Source organism: Typopeltis vanoorti, chromosome 12 (assembly GCF_054136105.1).
Source record: "Typopeltis vanoorti isolate ZY-2024b chromosome 12, IOZ_Tvanoo_1.0, whole genome shotgun sequence".
NCBI classification, from domain to species: Eukaryota; Metazoa; Arthropoda; class Arachnida; order Uropygi; family Thelyphonidae; genus Typopeltis; species Typopeltis vanoorti.
This window is the reverse complement of record NC_143560.1, coordinates 28573218-28593409: the sequence shown is the minus strand read 5'-3', so window position 1 is coordinate 28593409 and position 20192 is coordinate 28573218. Positions and strand designations below refer to the sequence as shown.

Here is a 20192-nt window from a genome sequence, read left to right as displayed (position 1 = left end):
AAAGGAATAATTAGTAAGTATACCCAAGACACAATTAATTTACGAGATGGCAAGCAGCAACAGCAGTAGCAGTGACACTCAGGGAAAGAAAAGAAAACTTCGTGGAATGCAGAAAAGTTGGAGCCTTCGCCTTTTGAGCAGCTCTTGTTCTACCGATGAGGAGAGAAATCTTTCTAGCTCGGAAGATAGCAATTCTGCCTGTACTTTAGATATGTCTTCATGCAGAAAATGGGTGATCGCCACTGAATGTACACCAGCTTGTCCACAGTTTCCCTTCATAGGTAAGCTAGGAATTACTGAAGACTTTGACTCAAGCAACATTTTAAGCTCTTTCCATCTATTTTTAGACGATGATATTCTTTCCTTCATAGTGGAACAGACTAACCTTTATGCTTGCCAACAACATCAGCAAGTTGAGTACAGTCCGCATTCTTGCAGTAAACTTTGGAGCCCAATAGATATCAACATGCTCCTTACATTTATAGCACTCTTGATTGTGCAAGGTATCGTGAAAAAGCCTACTCTCGAAACGTATTGGTCTACAGACTGGATTCTGAACACACCAATGTTTCGTGATGTTATGACTGAAAAACAATTCAGTCTCATCATGAAGTATTTGCATTTTCAAAATAACGAGGAATACGATCAGACAACACATCCTTGCCCAGTCCTCAACAAAATTTATGATTTTCTGATCCGTCAGAAATGTAGATCGTTCTACATTCCTGAGAGAGACTTGAGTATCGATGAAAGCCTTATGCTATTCAAAGGTAGGCTGAAATGTAAGCAGTATATTCCCAAAAAGAAAGTGAAGTATGGAGTAAAATTTTTTATGCTTTGCGAATCGGAAAGCGGATATCTTTGGGATTTCAAACCTTATACAGGAAAGCAAACTGTAATCGAGCATGATAAATATTCGGATCTTCCCTTGTCGATGCGTGCAGTAATGCAGTTACTAGACCCTTTACTGGGGAAAGGTTACTGCATTACAATAGATAATTACCATATATGTCCTGAACTCGCTGATTTGCTTTTACAGCATCGTACAGATAGTTATGGTACCGTAAATGCAAAAAGGTGAGACATGCCTCCAGATCTGGCTTCAGGAAAGCTATCAAAGGGGTAAATCCGAGCTTATCAGCGAGGGGAAGTCTTTGCACTATGTTGGAAAGACAAAAAAGATGTTTTTCTGCTGTTTTCCCTGCACAATCCATCAACGGAATCCATGGAGAAGCATGGTTTGAAGAAAGAAAAACCCATTGCTGTGTACATACAATGACACTATGGGTGGAGTCGACAGGTGCGATCAGCAGCTATCATTCTACTCTGTAATGAGGAAACAGCATAAAAAATATTACAATAAAGTGTTTGGACATATATTGGATTTTGTTATTTGGAACAGTTTCCTCCTGCACAAGAAAAAATGTTTGTCTACCATAACATATCTAGAATACAGAATAGAAATTGCGAAAGCATTGCTGCATGCACATGCGCCTTCTTCAGCAAGCAGAAAAACAGGCAATCCTGTCAGACATCTGAGGTTGAATGCTGCTAACTCCAACCATTATCCCAAAAATCTACCACCAATGGCTAATAAAAAAAAACCTGCACGCCAATGTTATGTATGTAATAAAAAAATATCAGAAAGGAAACAAAAATCTGGTGCCCTGAGTGTAAAACTGCTTTGTGTGTTTACCCTTGCTTTAGGGTGTTTCACACCCTGTTCAAGAATTTTAAATTCTGGGGGACACTGTCCCCCTTTTGAAGACTTGCCACTTGGGGGCTACCCTAAGCGTGGGGTCGGAACCCCCTTTCGAGTTATCAGAACTGAAGGAGAACCAGCCTACCAGTCCGGAACTCAGGGGGGGGGGAATAGGCACTGGAGGGGAGGGTCTCCCTTTTGAAGACTCGACACTCAGGGGATACCCTAGATGCAAGGGGGGTCGGAACCCCCTTTCGAGTCTTCAAAATTCGAGTTATCAGAATTGAAGGAGAACTGGCCTACCAGTCCAGAACTTGGGGGATTGGGCGCTGTAGGCACCAGAGGGGAGGAACCCCCTTTCGAGTCATCAGAATTCAAGGAGAACCAGCCTACAAGTCCGAACTCAGGTGGTTGGCCATAGTCCCCCCTAGTTAATAAATGAAATATATAAATAATGAAGTGAACATTTTCACCTTGCCAACACTCAACATTGATATGATATGGGTTCCAAATTTCTTGTTTCAGATATATATATATATATATATTACAAAGTTTTGTAATAAAAATTTCTGCTACAATGAAGTTTGACAGAATCAACAATATTATTACTACCTTATTTCTGTTTCTCATGTGGGAGAAAAACGGTAAAATGTCACTCTTATAATTATATAAGATGTTATAATGGCAAAAATAGTAAGAAAAAAGTCATTTGCACTTTCTCTTCAAAACACAAAAGAACATTGTAAATTCAGCCAGTGGAAAAGAAAATACTACATATTTTTCTTCTGTTATCTGATTTTTTTTTCTTGTAGTACAAAGGAAATCACTGCATATAACATGGAGTCTGCACGAGGGAAAAAATCTGGAAATTGGTTACATTATAACAAATAGAGAAATCATGTCAGAAAAATTATTCACCTAAGATTCTAATATCAGCAGACATAACATTTTCTTCTACATTAGATATCTAAAGTAACTGAATCTTTGCTACTATTTTACACTAAAATGAATGAGTATGTTCCCTAAGTGATTTACGTTTGTAACAGTTGTCTTGCAAATGATTTATGAAATAAATTCTATGAAATATTCGCAGATTGATTCGGTCTATCCCCCCCCCCCCAAAGAAAAGAAGAAAGATTATGAAACGCATATGCACCTTTTTCTTTGAAAATAATTCAAATCCTCTTTTTCAAGATAATTGTATGAAATAATTTCTAATTTTTCAATAATAAAAGTGAAACTGATCATGATAAATTAAGAAATTATTTTGGCATAAATAATGTATAAGCATGTAAATGAAATGTCAGTATTTCTGTTAGGATATCGGTAATCAACAATCGAAAAGGAAACAAGACATTCTTGATGTATTCTGCACTACAGCCTGAGGCACTTTAGTGTTCTCCCCTTTCTTTCCCAATAGCACTGAGAGTAATAAGCCTTCAGCTTTTCCTCCAGCTAAGAGGATGTTACCAAATATTTATAAGACGTAGATTATTTCAGAAATAGCTTCCAGCAGCAATTTCGCATAATTTCAGGAGACAGTAGAACAGCTGGTTTTAGATTGCAAATGAATAGTACAGAATTAGAAGCTTCATGGTACAATCTGATTGCCGTATCTTTTGTCAAAATGGTAAAATGAAGTAATAAGAAATTTAGAGTAGTTATGCAACTGCGTTCCAGGAGAGGATAAGGAGGGGGGGGGGAAGCATTAGAAAATCTTCAAAATGAGCAAAAATTTTGAATCATTCCGTATATGATATTTTTCATATTATATTTTCAACATATCTACGAAGATATGCACTGGATATTATCGTAATATGCATAATACAAATAAATAAATAAATAAATAAAAAAAAAAAGATGAAGGCGAAGAATCACTGCTAAAATATCATTGGATATAAATTTTTGATACCAAAATGACTCACAATCGGAAACCGAGTAATGCAATTTAGCATTATTTTTTTTTATTTTGTCTTTATGAATAACAAAAAATCATTTCTAAACCTGAAATGTGATGATCCATATAATGCTATTTGGCTAGAAATGAAAGCAAAAGGACATATTTATTTCAATAAATATTATTTAAAAATATAAATATTTGACATAATATTTTCAATGCAAACATTTGAAAATTCTGAAATTCGAAAAAAACTGTTTCTATATTATAAGTAAAGTGAAAGAACAATCAGTGCAACTCTTCCGGTGCACTGATTTGTAGAATAAAATACACCAAATTTACTATCACTAAATAGATTCATTGCAAAGGCTGATCGGTGGTCATTTCAGGATTGATTTTTTTCGCATATGTGAAATTCGTTTCAATTTTTGGGAAGAGACACAATAAATCATTTTAGAGGCAAAAAAGGTCAAATAAGTTAGGACAGTAAATGAAATTCTAAGCAACACAATAGATGTAAAGACAAGGGGACACAAAGGTCACTCAGCAACAGTTAATCCACTAATGGCTATAGAATAGCCGTAACAAGATTAACGGCGGAGGAAGGTAATGGTATGATAAAAGGCAGAATGCCAATGAAGTTTTGATCCATGAAAAAATGAAAAAAGATGAAAAAAGCTAGGGAGAGCTGACTATTTCATCCACACTAGCCAGATGGGAGGTTAACACTCTCCTTGTTCCCGTACATTATTTCTTCCTTTCAGTCCACATTCCTATAATTAAAATCTTCCATTAATATTACCTTCTCTTTACACACTATCCAATTTGCTTAAACATTATCAAGTTTACTTTGACTGCAAAAAGTATGATGCTTAAAACTGAACCTTGTATGACTCCCTCTTTTTGGGTATGTGGCTGAAGAGAGTGGTTCTCACTCGGCATTGGAAGATTTGGTTGAATAAAAAGTTCTTAATAAAAAGCGAGAGATTCAGTTTCAGATCAAAATTCTGTAGTTCTTTCAACATTCCAAATATCAATGCAATGTTGTATGCTTCTAGCCAAACTAAATAGAGTGGTTCCCACTCAGCATTGGAAGATTTGGTTGAATAAAAAGTTCTCGATAAAAAGAAAGAGAGAGATTCAGTTTCAGATCACAATTCGGTAGGTCTTTCAATATTCCAAATCTCAATTCTTCTAGCCAAACTAAATGATCAGCTGTAAAATATTTTCAGAATCTAGAGCGTGCTCTAGAAAAAGGATGTTCCTTTCTAAACGAGATGATAAGTTGTAGAATGATATCTTTGGAAGCTAGATTGTGTTCTGGAAAAAAGATTATTCTCTGCATTTCTGCAGAAAACATAAAAGACAAGAGTTAACCATTTATTTCGGAATCCTGAACACTGGTCACTGCAATTGGATGATACTTTATTGGGGATTTTGGACCCTTTCCTGGTTTGGGGAAAGGCAATAATAAGAGCCTTTTTCCATGTATTTGGAAACCAATTCTCAATGAAAATTCAATTGAAAAGGTGGCAGTTAAACCACAGCTGATGGCAACAGATGTCTGACCATCTCACAACTGATGTTATTTGGTCCTTCAGCAGCTGGGTGACATTGCAGCTTTCATTCCTTGTTTCATGAATGGCCTGTGTTTTTCTGCATTGTAATTTTGGGCAAGGAACTTTGTATGTGTGTGTGTGTATAGAGGGTGGATGGGGAATAAGAAGATGCCGCAAAATCTCCCTGAATATGTTAGCAACTGCTGTTGAGTAGGCAATTGGACATCCATTATGTTCAGGAATAGAGGACTGGTGGGTAGTGTATCTGAATTGCATTCCAACTATAACTTAGAGAAATGTGGAAACCCAGTAGAGGGTTCCCATATTTTCTGGAATTGCAGTTGTTGCAACTTGTGTAATGCACTCTGTCATGTGATTCATTGCATCACTGATAGATTTTTTCTAGATTTTATCCCATATTTCTTTGATCTTGGTTGAGGCTGTTGTATATGGGATCCAGGAGTCCTTCTGGCTCTCATGATGGAGGTATCTTGCTCGGGCTTAAGCACGTTTGAAAGCAATGAAGTTCATTGTTGTGGGGTACTTTCTTCTGAGCTTTTCTGGCTACCATGCAATCATTATTCTACTATAACTTAGAGAAATGTGGAATCCCAGTAGAGGATTCCCACATTTTCTGGAATTGCAGTTGTTGCAACTTGCGTAATGCGCTCTGTCATGTGGTTCACTGCATCACTGATAGGAGATGAGCTAACTGTTGCAGAATAGAATTCTGCTAAAGAAGAGAAGGGGGCAAGTTAGCAAGCTCAATTTTTCATCATAATATCCATGATGTAGTACATTTGCTCAAGCAAAAGGTTAATATGGAGAAATGGTCAATACCATACAAGTTGTTTTCAGTTTGGGGAAACTGAAAACAACTTGTATGGTGGTGTAAAAATAATCATATTATAAATTCTGAATATTTTTACGTATTAATTTTGCTTGTTAGTTTTTGTTTTCATACACGCAGTGTCTGCACTTGTGATGTGCTCGTTATGAAAATATTATGTTAGAAGTAATATGTAAAGAAGTAAAAATATTGAAGTACTTACTTAATTGATTATTTGTATTATTTATAAGAAAGTTTATTGTATTTTTAAATGTTGAATTTTGTGTTTGTGAAAGACTTTCTTCAGCGCTGGTGGATACAGCGAGTCAGCCATATTTTTACAATGCGTAGTTTCTGACGTTGTTGAAGTGCGCATGCTCCCGGAGTGAACTTGATGTTTGATTGACAGCTGACAAGAAAAGCGTTGCGTATCCAAGTTACAGTGGTAAACAAGAGAGCGTTCGGAAAGTTTTTTAGAACACTGGCCGAGGAATATTCAAGTTGGGAGGAACTTGATTTTTTTGTGCAGCAGTCAGAAGGAAATTTCATAATGTATTCCGAAAAGGGAATAGTGAAAATAATAGGTTTCAAGCAGGAATAAGTAAAGAATAAAAAGGAAATCTTGAAACTGTAAGTTTTGGCCGGTAAATATTCAAGTTAGAAGGAACTCGATAATTTTTTGTGTGCGGCAGTTAAAAGGAAATTTTATATAGTATTCCGTAAAAGGAATAGTGGAAATAATATGTTTCAAGAAGGAATAAGTACAGAAGAAAAAGGAAATCTTGAAACTAAGTTTTTATACACTGGCCGAGGAATATTCAAGTTGGGAGGAACTTGATTTTTTTGTGTGCGGCAGTCAAAAGGAAATTTCATATTGTATTCCGAAAAAGGAATAGTGGAAATAATATGTTTCAAAAAGGAATAAGTAAAGAAAAGGGAAATCTTGAAACTAAGTTTTTATAAACTGGCCAAGATATATTCAAGTAGGAAGGAACTTGATTTTGTTTTATGTGAGGCAGTAAAAAAGAATTTTAAAGGGATCCTAAAAAAAAATGAAGTACAGAACCTTGTAACTTTTGGAAAGAGCCTTAACAGGAAGAGAATAAGACTATGAACATTTTTTTTGATTGTGAAAGAAAAAGTGTTTTGTCTTAAGAGTAAGTTTGTATTTTTTAAATAAGGCCTTGGATCCATTTAATCTGTAGTTGTAGTTATGTATTTTTTACTAGAAGTGTATATATATTGTTTTAAGTTTTATTAAATGTGTTTATTTTGTACTTGGTGTTGAGTCAATGATTAGTTGGATTCTGAAAGAGTGAGTTAAAGTCATTGCACCAATTGGAGTGAACTCTTTGTGCAAATATAATAACATATAGGGACACTCGGAGTCAAAAATAAAAATAATTGTTAGTAAATGAAATATTATTTATAATACACATTATAAATAACTAATGGCGCAGCCTATATAGGATAATTCATTAAATATTAACAATGGCACATATATAGGATAAATTCATAAAATATTAACAATGGCGCAGTCGCCTACAGGATAAAATAAATTCATTATATATTAACAGTGGGATCCATTCATGACTTATTTTTTTAACGGTATTAACAACACCAAACAGTTTTATCAAAGAGATGTTTTATTAACTGCTTATATTTCACTGAATTTCAAATCAGCATCATCAGAGCACAATACACTTGTATACGTGACAGTGAGTGAGTGAAACAATACAACTGCAATGGACAAAAGATCTAAAGTCCCATTTTTGGCGCCCTATAACAGGAAAAAAAAAAAAAAAAAAAAACAGCCATGCGGGAGTTTCTCTTAGGATAACAGTCTCCCAAATTTTTGACAAATTAATGCAACCATATTTGTTAAGGTTGGGAGAATTCTTCAAAGCCATTGCTGACTCAAAAAATAATCTTTCAGATCTGTAACGACTCCTAAATAGCACATTCGTTTTCTTCCATCTAATCCTGTGTGAAGGAGTGTCCAAAGCTTGGTCTGCCAGTCCTAACTTGCCATAGTAATAGTCGCGAATGTATTTTTCATGTTCTTCCAGGCAGATGTTAACTGATCTTCCTGTTTGCTCATAATAGGCCAAGTCACAGTCACAGGGAACTTCATACACTCCTGGGTGTGCTAGAAGGTGAAGTTTATCCTTAGGCGTGCGGATCAGAGTTGCTAGTTTGACATGAGGTTTGAAAGTGGTTTTAGGGCCATGTTTCATCAATACCTTGGCTATCTTTTCTGATGTACCTCTGACATAGGGAATAGAAATGGTCATGTTGTGTTCTTAAGTTATATATTTATTATATTTACTATATTTATTATTATAGCCATTAGCAGTTGGTTATCTGTTAGATTGTATGGTGGGAGGGTGAACTGTCTGTTCATCTCATCTGATAGTGTAGGTGATCCTACACTATCAACTATTGATGATAGTTGATAGTTGGACCAAGAAGTAACTTTTTTCAATAATCTATGAACTTTTCTCTTTTGAAACATAGTGGGGTCTGGATCTATGATTTGATAAACAGAATTGTCATTCTTATATAATTTTTTAAAGCAGCTATTTCATTGTATAGTATACTATTTTTAGGTGCTTTAGATTTGGTTAGAATGCTCACTATGTCTAAATAAACATTATCACTTTATGTTCTCTCTCTATGAAACTATTAACACACACACACTCACAACTGACTCAGGCAACCCATTCCATTCATTCATAACTGGCCATGAGAAAAATCTCGTTCTCATGCCCTTGACCTCTTGTTTTGTCCCCCTCTAGCTAAGTGCTGAAACATTTCCCCTGCATCAATCCTATAAAAGCCTTTAAGTAACTTAAAGGTTTCTATCAATCTCCCCTTTTTCGCCTATCAACCAACTTTTGCAAACTCTCAATCTATTCTCACAGGGAGTAATCCTCTCCACTACTTCCTTATCTTCAAGAAACCCAGCTGACCAGACCTAAGCACAGTAATCCAGATGTGGTTGTATCAAGGCTTTATAAAGAGGAATGATAACTCCCTTGTTGGTGTGTTCTTCAATAACCAAGTAATCTTGTGAGCTACTTCTGGTTAGTTTTAGCAGTCCCCCACCCCCCGCTTCATCAGCTTCCTGGAATACATTTGTGAATGTTAGAAATTGTTTTTTACTGCTCTGTGTGAATTAAACAAATAAATGAAAGGTTTTTGGTAATGCCTCCACCATGAGTACACTGTCTTGTGAGTGAAGAAATGACAATATAGGCAAGAAGTGTGTAACAAACCAACAGCAAAATTCTAGCTATCTACCTACCTCCTCAAGTTCAGAGTGCTGAATTTGTAAAATATGGCAAGGATGAAAATAAACCTTTTGCTGCGTAACATTTCCCAGATTGTCATATATGGAAATGATTTTGACATTGGTCTATGTCAGAATCATCATTAATTAGAACTTAAATTCTGAGAAATTCTTCTGATATTTTTGCACTGTGATTACTGCAGAACCATTAGATGGCTGGATAATGTGACAGAAGATGCCAAAACTATTGGGGAAGAATTTAACTGGATGACTAAGGCAAAAAAATAGAGAAGAGTGGCAGAAGCTTCTGAGGAAGGCAAGGACGCTCAAAGGGTTGCTAAGCCAATGATGATGATTCAGTCATTACTTGTGTCATTAACAATTTTTCAAAGCATCTATGCTAGACATTCAGAAAATATGTGTCTCAAGTTTGTATATCAATTTTATCATCTTTGATTACTTTTACAGTATTCTTTCCTTCATTTCTAAGCTTCCTCAATAATTCTGAGAATGTTGTACCACTTTTTTTTCTTCTTTTATATATGTTGAGCCCATACATAGAGGTTGGTTGATCAACCTATAGTACATTAATACCATATATGGGTAGTGGAGGTTGGGAAAGGAGAAACTTGTTTACATTTGATTTAAAAGCCTGCATATTGTATTCCTTGGGAAATACATCAAGGGGAGGACTGTTCCACAATATGGCAGTAGCAGGGATAAAAGAGGAGGAAAAGAAATTTGTTCTGTGGGTTTCAAGATGTACTATGAAGGGATGTTGGGCAGCAGCTGCACGTGTTCCAATGGTCTTAGTACTGTGCGGAGTAATTATTGATGCTATTTCAGATAAACACTTGCCATGGAAATATTTATACAATACACAAATGTCCTGATATTTATCTTCTATGTTCTGACAAAGTTCCTATGACTTCTGTTTAGTGCATTTTACAAAGGGACACCTGCTCCTTTAAATTCCTGAATCTACTATGAAGTTCTAATTTTTCCACCCTTGCAAACAACTTCACCAATAGGCCTACTTGGCTGAAACAGACTATTTTTTTTTTTTTTTTTTTTTTTTAGATTTTGTCACTAGATGCCACAGATTTGTCTGTTTTTGTTGGTCAAATGTGGCTGTTTTTTCTTTTTCTTTTTTTTTTTTCTCTTTTAAATTTAAACAGAGAATTACAGTCTCCCAGATGCTTTTTGTTTACTATAACTTTATGTCTCAGTTGCTGTTAGGCAAAATACTGGATTAAAATATTCTTTTTTTTTTTTTACTTGTTGTGAATAAATGATTAAACTTCTTTATCACTATATACAACCAACATATAAGTTTAAATCAGTTCAGTTCATCAGTATGCATTTTCTGTATCTTTTCCTCAATGACATTGCTTTAATACTACACTTTGCCAATGTGTAAAGATTTTTACTCTGAGACCCCATCACTCCAATGCAATATATTTCCTGAAACACCCAAGTTTTGTTTGCCTTCAACTACATTACATTTCTTCAAACAATATTGTGCCTACTCGGAAGACTGAGAATTAGGTAATACATTTTTTACAGCCATTAAATCCTTTTTCATTTTCAGATATCTCAACACAAAATATTTGAAGGATTTTTTTTTTTTTTTTTTTTTGTGTATACACAGGTTTTCCACACCATAAGGTTAAGATCATTTTAAAACATTTTGTTCCTATACAGATTTTTAAAAGCTGGTTCTAGAACTGCTTCAAAATCTAATGACTGGTTTGTATGATCTGGCTGCAGCTCAACACTGCTTAAAGGGCAATTGGGATTTATTTTGATGAATTATGGAGACTATTACCATGTTTAAGAATAATTACTTTAATTTCCTGACATTTTGACTTTTCCTCTAAGGTCTGGAGCATGCGTGCGTGTGCACGCACACGCACAGGATTTCAAATTGGAAGTGACTATTACTTAGTGCTAAGTAAGATAAAAACTGATATTATATTGAAAAGAACAGTATTTAAGAAAGTTTTAAAAAGAATTAAAGTGGAGCAGCTCATACAAGTAAACTGTAGACTCAACTATACAAACATTATTAAAGAAAATTTGAAGCAGTTTGAAAACAAAAACCAAACCTTGGAGTCTCAATGGCAAACTCTGAAGAAGACATTAATTGATTCAGCCATAGTTTGACCACAGAGGAGAGAACCCTCGACACTTCTGCGCATGGCAGAAGGCGAATCCATTCCAATAATAGGATAATCAATCCGTCTTGTGGGATGAGTTTATTATTACATGTCAAAAAATTAGCTTTTCTTTCATGAACATTCTAGTTTTTAAAGTGGTAATTATTTTGCTTGTATAACAGTTGGAAAATTTTACATATAATATTAACAAAATTTTGATAAAGGTATAAAATAAAAAAATATTGTAAACGAAATTTATTTTTAAGAAAGTTTTGTATAAAAAAATAATTATACAGAAAAACAAATTTATTCAAATGCACTTACCCATTCTAAAATTACAGTTGAGAGAACTCAGACACATTAATATCCTACACCAATTAATTATTTATGACTTGTGACTAACAAAACCATTCATAAAATTTTGAAAAAAAAAAAAAAAAAAACTTTATGAAATTCTTTTAATCTTCATAGTCATCTGAATCACTATCACTCACTCACATTAGTCACCAAATCTTCGCATAATTCTTCGATAATTCAGTCTCCATCTCAACATATTTTCCAATGAAGCAACATGAGAGCAATATTTTGCTCAGTTTTGAACTGTAATACTTTTAATTGCCTGTTCTGAAATCTTAAAAATGTTTTGACATATCAGTATCCCCAGTTATGTTGTGATAATGACTGAAATTATTTACCTCTGCCCAAACACTCAATAGCATTAATATCACAATGATATGGTAGTCTCAAAGTTTGGAATTCATGCTCCTTGAGTGTCGTGGCAAATTTGGACAAGTTTCTTTTGACCAAGTTGAGCAATTCACTATTTCGCATATCTGGGGAATGAGAAATGTTATTTGCAGAGAGCCAATCCATAATTCGGAACTTTGTTTAATTGGATGGGATATGGAGCATTATCTATTATAACAAATGCATTTTTAAGAAGGCTTTGAATCAGTTTTTCTTTTGCTCACTTTTCGAAGATCGTAGAATTCACTTGCCCATGAAAATCTCCAGTTGTTGAATTGGCTTTGTAAAGTAAATTTGAATTTGGTAAAAAACACATTTCTCCACCTGCACATAAAATTATTATGTGCTGTGTGGCATTTCTGGTTTATAATAATTATTATTAAGAGAGACCTCCAGGAATTCAGCAACTTATAATACTCCATATTCTTCTTTAGATTGCTAAAATTTTCCAAAAGTTAAATTATTGTCAATCCAAGTTTCATCTATATACACAATCAGTCTTTTCTTCTCCCTGAAACGTCATGTTACTTTCAAATACTGCGTTCCAGATAAAACTATGTCACTTTGTTCCAAGATAAGTACCTTTTATTCTGTGACTTTTTGAAACAAAATCTGATTTCATGAAGTATTTTCCTTAAATCCAGAGTAATTTAATAATAAGGTGAGACACCTTTTGGCAACTCGTATAGGTAAATATGACTTCTCTATTGCTTCCACCTTAGTATCACCACCTCTGGGTTTGGCTCCTACTGACAAAACTGGTCTGGGTAGTGGCCTTCCCTGATTGCATAGCATTATACATGTCCGCAAGGAGATGTGCTTTGCATAATGGGAGATACTAAGACAAGGAATGATGAGAGCTTGGTCCACCTTTACCACGAGTTGCCTCAGTCCTGAAGATACTTCAGGCGCAAACTTCATTTGCTTACACTTGGATAAAGGATTAAACTAAATTTATTTTCCTTAAAGTTTCTCTTTTCCAAGGAAAATTAATTTTTTCTTTCAGCACAGGAATCAATTTAGGAACAGTTGGCATATTTTTATCAATTGCATAAAATTCGTGAATAGTTCTTCTTATAAATGTCCACATCAAAATCATTCAAAGCTACATTTTCGATAGTTTTCTTTCTCTGGCACTTTTTAGGAGATTTAAATTTTGGCTTATCTTCATCTTTGATTCCCTACGAATTCTTTTAACAGTCAACTCTGATATGCCTGCAATTTCACTTGCACATTTTCTGGCCTGAGAAATTGGAACAAGGAAAATGCTTTCTAACAATTATTTTTTTGCAAAATGCCACACATCATGCAATATTCTTTTGCAAGCGCTACTGAAAGGTTTAATGCTAGAACTTGTTGACAGTACTGGATCCATCATACAAAAAATCAAGATAGTACAGTGACTGACAAGAACACATGATTTCGTGTGTTGGTGACAAATTGTACATCCCTTAATCCTTTCTACCCTTTAAGATGAACTGACTCTTCTTGGTACCCTGTCAGGTACAGTTCTCTCAACTGTAGCAGACTGTAGGAAGGTATGTGGTAAAGTTGTCTGTAAGGATAGAAAATAAGAATGACATAATGGACACAAGAAGTTAAAGAAGCAGTTCTGGAAAAGAAGAAAGCATGCCCTAAAAGAATACAGAGAAAAATGTGAGAGGGTGAAGCTGTGTGTAAAAGAAGCTAAACAACAGTCACGGGAAGACTTACGGGTAAGAATGTGGAAGGTGACAAAATGTTCTGGAAGTATTGAAAAAGCTTAGAAATGAAGGAAATTTCTGGGAAGATGTTCAATAAGAATCTCTCCTGAATGAACTTAAAAAAAAATATTTTGGGGTTTTGCCAACCCCTTCCAAACTCTTCTGGATAAAGAAGGGTGTCATATTCCCAATAAGTTCATTTACCTGTTTATTATAATATGAGAAATGATGGTACAATTGCAGGTGTGTCTCTGATCTTCTCTGAGTTATTTTTTCCTAACCAGTGATGTTGCAATGGTTTCTAAACTTGTTTAGGGTTTGCTGAAGGCATTTGATAAAGATGAGGCCAAAAGGTCACAAAATAGGAGGATTCAGTGCTAGAGCTCCACACCTGCCAACTATCTGACAAGCAATAATGAAGTTGGAAAGTGGAATGTCAAGTTTACCCCAGACACCACACACCAAGCCTTGGACCATCCTCCAAACCATAAGATAGGAGACACTGTTACACCACTGACCCTTGATTTAAAAATTGAGATGTCTGATCCTGGCTTGGCTATCCAGAATCTCCACCCTGTCTTGTCAAAGCAGTGCAAGACTACCAAAGTTGCACTGCATGACAAACACAGCAGCATGAATCCCAGTTAATTGTGGTTTGGAAAATAGGAAAGTAAAAAAGAAATGAAGGCAAAAGTAGAGAAAAGAATATATGGGAAGAATATTATAGTAGAAGATAAAAAGTGAAAAGAGCTAGTACTATCACTAAAAGTTGCCCTAAACCATGAAAAAATTCTGCAGATGGGTGTGTGTGTGTGGGGGGGGGAAATTGGCAGAGATAAGAGATCTGGGAAGTGATAATAGACAAAAAGCCCACAAAGCCCAATGGGATTAGGGCAACAATAAGGTCACCAGCATTGTAGATGTAATTCCCTGTTTCATAAGGGGATTACTTGATCAGGCTGCACATATGAATTACTCTGTGCAAATTTGGTCACCTAGTTTTTAAGAAGATAAGAATATATTACAAAGAGTCCAGAGATCAGTGATTAAAATGGTGTAAGATCTTCACAGAATGGTGGGTAGATATGAGAAGCGATTGATGGAATACAATTTACAGAAGTAGATGATAGGAGGAGGGGCGATAATCAAGACATATATTTGTGAGGGACAGATTAATGTGGAACAGATTTTTCATAGAATAGAGGGAGATAGGAGAAGAACAACAGACCTTATCTGGAAGCTGTATAAAGAGAGAGAAGAGCACATTTTCTTGTCTAGAGAGTGTCTGTTTGAATGGGATACAGTATCTAAAAGTGTGGATGAGCAAAGAAACAATGAACAAATTTATGGCATCATTCAATGAGCTGTGTGTATATTGAAAGAGAGAGAGACAGTGAGGACATTCCATAATGAGTGATGGTAATATTAATGATAATAACAATCCTAACTAGTTCATAGAAAAAAAAGAATAGTCATAAGTAGTACTTTAGGCACAAACTTTGTTTGCTAATACTTGGAAAAATGATAAAACCCAATATATAATTAGTTGCATAGCAAAGTGAAAAAACTTCCATAAACTTATCTCTCATCCAGAGAATTTTAATAATAGAGTGTGACACCCTTTGGCAACTCGTATAAGTAAACATGACTTCTACATTACTTCCACCTTAGTATCACCACCTCTGGGTCTGGCTCCCAATGATGAGACCTCAATAAAGGTCGAAACCGGTCTGGGTAGTGGCCCTTCCCTTGATGCATAGCATTATATATGTCTGCAAGGAGATGTGCTTTGCATTATGGGAGATACTAAGGCAAGTGATGAGAATTTATACCACCTTTACCACGAGTTTCCCCAGTCCTGAAAGTACTTCAGGTGAAAACTTTGTTTGCTAACACTTGGATAAAGGATAAAATCCAATATATAATTAATACTCAGCTACTTTAATGGTACTCTGTACATTTCTTTGAATATCTGTTCTTTCTCTGGATAAAGCAGAAACATATATAGGTGAAGCCTTTAATTTATAAATTTTTGGTAATGTTTACAAACAATAAGACAAACCTGTTTGACTTCCAGGTATGTACAACCTCAGGATCACCAATACCATGTTGGAGTGCCTGATCGTCCAAAAAATCAAACATGTACTTGATAGCTAAAGGGAGGGCACTACCACGATGAGCTGTAGAAAAGATGGTTTCAAATAAATCATCAACAAATTTTTGGAGAGTACCCTAAGAAAGAAAACAAAAAAGGAATAATTTATAAAATAATATTCATGGTCATATACATAATACACTGAAGTGTATATGTTATTATATTATTTATATGAACTTTTTATTAAGTGTGTGGGAAAATCAATTAACTTGGTGCACTGCCTCCATTTGTCCTCATACTCAAACATCTTTGCTCTGTTTGGATCATTTTCAAAATCTTTTCATCTCCAGAAAAAGCAGGTGACCAAATGTGGGCACAGCAGTCTCAACATTGGCTGAATCAAAACGTCATAATCATATCCCAATTCTGACAACAATTCTCTTCGTGTCTGGTTGGAAGAGGACAGCATACCTGTTTTCCAACAGGCTGTTGTTCAAATCCCAATATAGGCATGGATGCTTGTAAATGTTTTTTACTGCACAATACAAGACTTCTTTATCAGAGACCAAAGTGGCTTGAAAAAAAGTACATTTGGTTTTAAACCAGGGGAACCAGACTAACTTTAGCTCACCCATGATACTTAAATTTACAACAGACTTATAACCTTTCATAGGCACAATTCATATATTAAAAAAAAAAAAAGAAAAGAAATGATAGTATACTCCTACCACTATCATCATCTTATTTTTGTACTCTGGAACAGTGTATCATACTGTTTTCAAAAACTCAAAGTCTACAACCTGCAGCTGTTTAAGAAACCAATAGTTCCCGTTTTTTGGTACTTCTTAACCACTTGCTCATATATGCACTGATGTGCAATAGGTTTTGTAATGTCTTATGTGTAGGGTTAATACTGAAAAATAATTCCCATAATTAGAAGAAACACACGTATAAACCACAGTGAAAATTATTTAATTGTAAATATTTCATCCTAAGTATCTTAGGACATCATCAGTACAGTATTTAAACAAAAATTAGGAATAACATACAGTAAGGGCGCATGATTACAATAGAATCTCGTGAAAACGTGCATAACGTGCTAAAGTAGTACAAAAAAAAAAAAAAAAAAAAAACATTAATTATTTAACACAGTTTTGTATGATAATTTCCCATATTTTAGGAATAGTAAGAACGTCGTTGCGGTTTAGGTTTGGTCTGTGTAGTAGGGCTTCAGAACTTTCTTTGTATAAACGTTCATGTTTAAATAAAGATCTATGTAAAAGTTTAGCCTTTTCCCAATGGATCCTATGGTTTGGATTTTAAATTCCGTGTTGAGAGAGGCCAGATTTCTGTGGTTTAAGAAGACGAATGTGGTCTTGATGTTCCGAGATGCGTTTCTGAACAGACCTACCTGTCTGTCCAAAGTAAGATAATTTGCATGAGCATGGAATCTCATAAACACCAGGTAACATCAAGGGTGAGAATTTGTCCTTAGGAGAAGGTAATAAGTTGTAAATTTGGTTGATAGGTTTGTAAGTAGTGGCAAAATTGTATTTCTTCATAATTTTAGAAAGACGTTCTGAAATGCCTTTAACGTAAGGTATGGGAATCCTATGCACTTCTTCCTGTCTGGTTTGATGTATGCAGAAGTGACCGATGATTTTTTGAGTTGTTTTGGGATTATATCCATTTAGGATGGCTGTATTTTTGATAACTTCTAATTCCTGGTTTAAAGATTCTTCAGAGGAGCAGAATTTGTGTGCTCTGGAAACTAGTGATTTAATAATGCCAGATTTCTGAGATGGATGATGAGCAGAAGAATTGTGAATGTAGCGACCTGAGAATGTAGGCTTGCGAAAGACGGAAGTGGCGATGGAATCGTCTTCTTTTCTTTTGATGTGTAAATCCAAAAAAGAGATACCCTGTGGAGATTCTTTTTCTAACGTAAAGTTGATGCGATGATGAAGAAGGTTAATTTTATCTAGAAACAGTTGTAATTCAGGTTCGGGATGATTCCATACTGCAAATACGTCATCGACATATCTTAGCCAAATTTTTGGTTTGGGTTCAAAAGTGAATATTTTTTCCTCAAGGTGTTCTAGAAACAAATTTGCTAGGTTTGGTGATAAAGGAGATCCCATTGCTGTTCCTTCCTCTTGCTTGTAAATTTGACCTTTCCAGGTGAAGTAACCTGATGCAATAACAAACTTGAACAATTCAACTATATCAGACGGAAATTTTTGAGTTAGTAATTCTATTGTTTCTTTATGGGGAATGTTAGTGAAGAGGGAGACAATGTCGAAGCTGATTAACAAGTCAGTTTTTGATAGTTGAATGTCTTTAATTTTTGTGTGAAACTCAGTAGAATTTTTGATTGAAGAGACTGAGTGGCCTATGTGAGGGTTAGATAAGAATCTTGATAACTTGTACGTTGGACAGCCGATACAGTCTACGACAGGTCTAAGTGGAACATTAGTTTTGTGTAGCTTAGGTAAGCCATAAATTCTAGGAGGTCTTGCATGGTATGTCTTAAGTGTTTTGATTGTTTCTCCATCTAAGGAGGAAGTTTCATTAAGTAGCTTATTTAATTTTCTGAGTTGACGATTCGTAGGATCAAGAAAAAGAATCTCCACAGGGTCTCTCTTTTTTGGATTTACACATCAAAAGAAAAGAAGACGGTTCCATCGCCACTTCCGTCTTTCGCAAGCCTACATTCTCAGGTCGCTGCATTCACAATTCTTCTGCTCATCATCCATCTCAGAAATCTGGCATTATTAAATCACTAGTTTCCAGAGCACACAAATTCTGCTCCTCTGAAGAATCTTTAAACCAGGAATTAGAAGTTATCAAAAATACAGCCATCCTAAATGGATATAATCCCAAAACAACTCAAAAAATCATCGGTCACTTCTGCATACATCAAACCAGACAGGAAGAAGTGCATAGGATTCCCATACCTTACGTTAAAGGCATTTCAGAACGTCTTTCTAAAATTATGAAGAAATACAATTTTGCCACTACTTACAAACCTATCAACCAAATTTACAACTTATTACCTTCTCCTAAGGACAAATTCTCACCCTTGATGTTACCTGGTGTTTATGAGATTCCATGCTCATGCAAATTATCTTACTTTGGACAGACAGGTAGGTCTGTTCAGAAACGCATCTCGGAACATCAAGACCACATTCGTCTTCTTAAACCACAGAAATCTGGCCTCTCTCAACACGGAATTGAAAATCCAAACCATAGGATCCATTGGGAAAAGGTTAAACTTTTACATAGATCTTTATTTAAACATGAACGTTTATACAAAGAAAGTTCTGAAGCCCTACTACACAGACCAAACCTAAACCGCAACGACGTTCTTACTATTCCTAAAATATGGGAAATTATCATACAAAACTGTGTTAAATAATTAATGTTTTTTTTTTTTTTTGTACTACTTTAGCACGTTATGCATGTTTTCATGAGATTCTATTGTAATCATGCGCCCTTACTGTATGTTATTCCTAATTTTTGTTTAAATACTGTACTGATGATGTCCTAAGATACTTAGGATGAAATATTTACAATTAAATAATTTTCACTGTGGTTTATACGTGTGTTTCTTCTAATTATGAACGCACCACAGGTTTTGTTATTTAAAAAATTCCCATAATTATTCAAGCTTTGTACAAAATTTGAGCTTAGAAAGTTTAAGGAGCCTGTGTAAATGATGCATCTTCATTAGGGAACTCAACTTCATAAATTTTAATATAAGCTCTGTGATGATGATTTATGGTTTTAATGGTGCAAGGACAGCAAAGGTCATACTGTGCCATATCAAAGGTTATAACAGTATACGGGATAAGACAATCACAAACATCCATGCCTGCAGCAGAATTCGAATCCATGATCTGTTGGTTGGAGAACAGGTACGCTAACCACTCGACCAACTAAATCAGTGTAAGCTCTGTACATGCAGCTTAGCAGTACAGATGTTGCCTTCCCTAGAAAGAGAGATGATTAGATATGCTGTCTGGGATGACAGCAGCAGATATCACTAAAAACTGATTTTGAACCAGTAGACTGAAGAAAATCAGAGTATTCTGTTTTGTGTATTTTAAAGAGCTATAGGTAGATAAGGTAGTGTTTTCTCTAGGTCACACATTATGAAATTCATTGCTGGAATGTAGACATGTTAAGGATGAAGACAGTTTTACAAGA

At 35.1% G+C, this 20192-nt stretch overlaps 1 protein-coding gene across 1 annotated transcript in view; it reads right to left on the bottom strand.

Annotated features, from left to right (window-relative positions):
* Positions 1 to 20192, bottom strand: part of LOC150100648 (plexin-A4-like) — a 707214-nt gene that overhangs the window by 51175 nt on the left and 635847 nt on the right. The window contains 1 exon segment of the mRNA XM_090401991.1: positions 15951 to 16120. Coding sequence (XP_090258117.1) covers positions 15951 to 16120 — 170 coding nt within the window.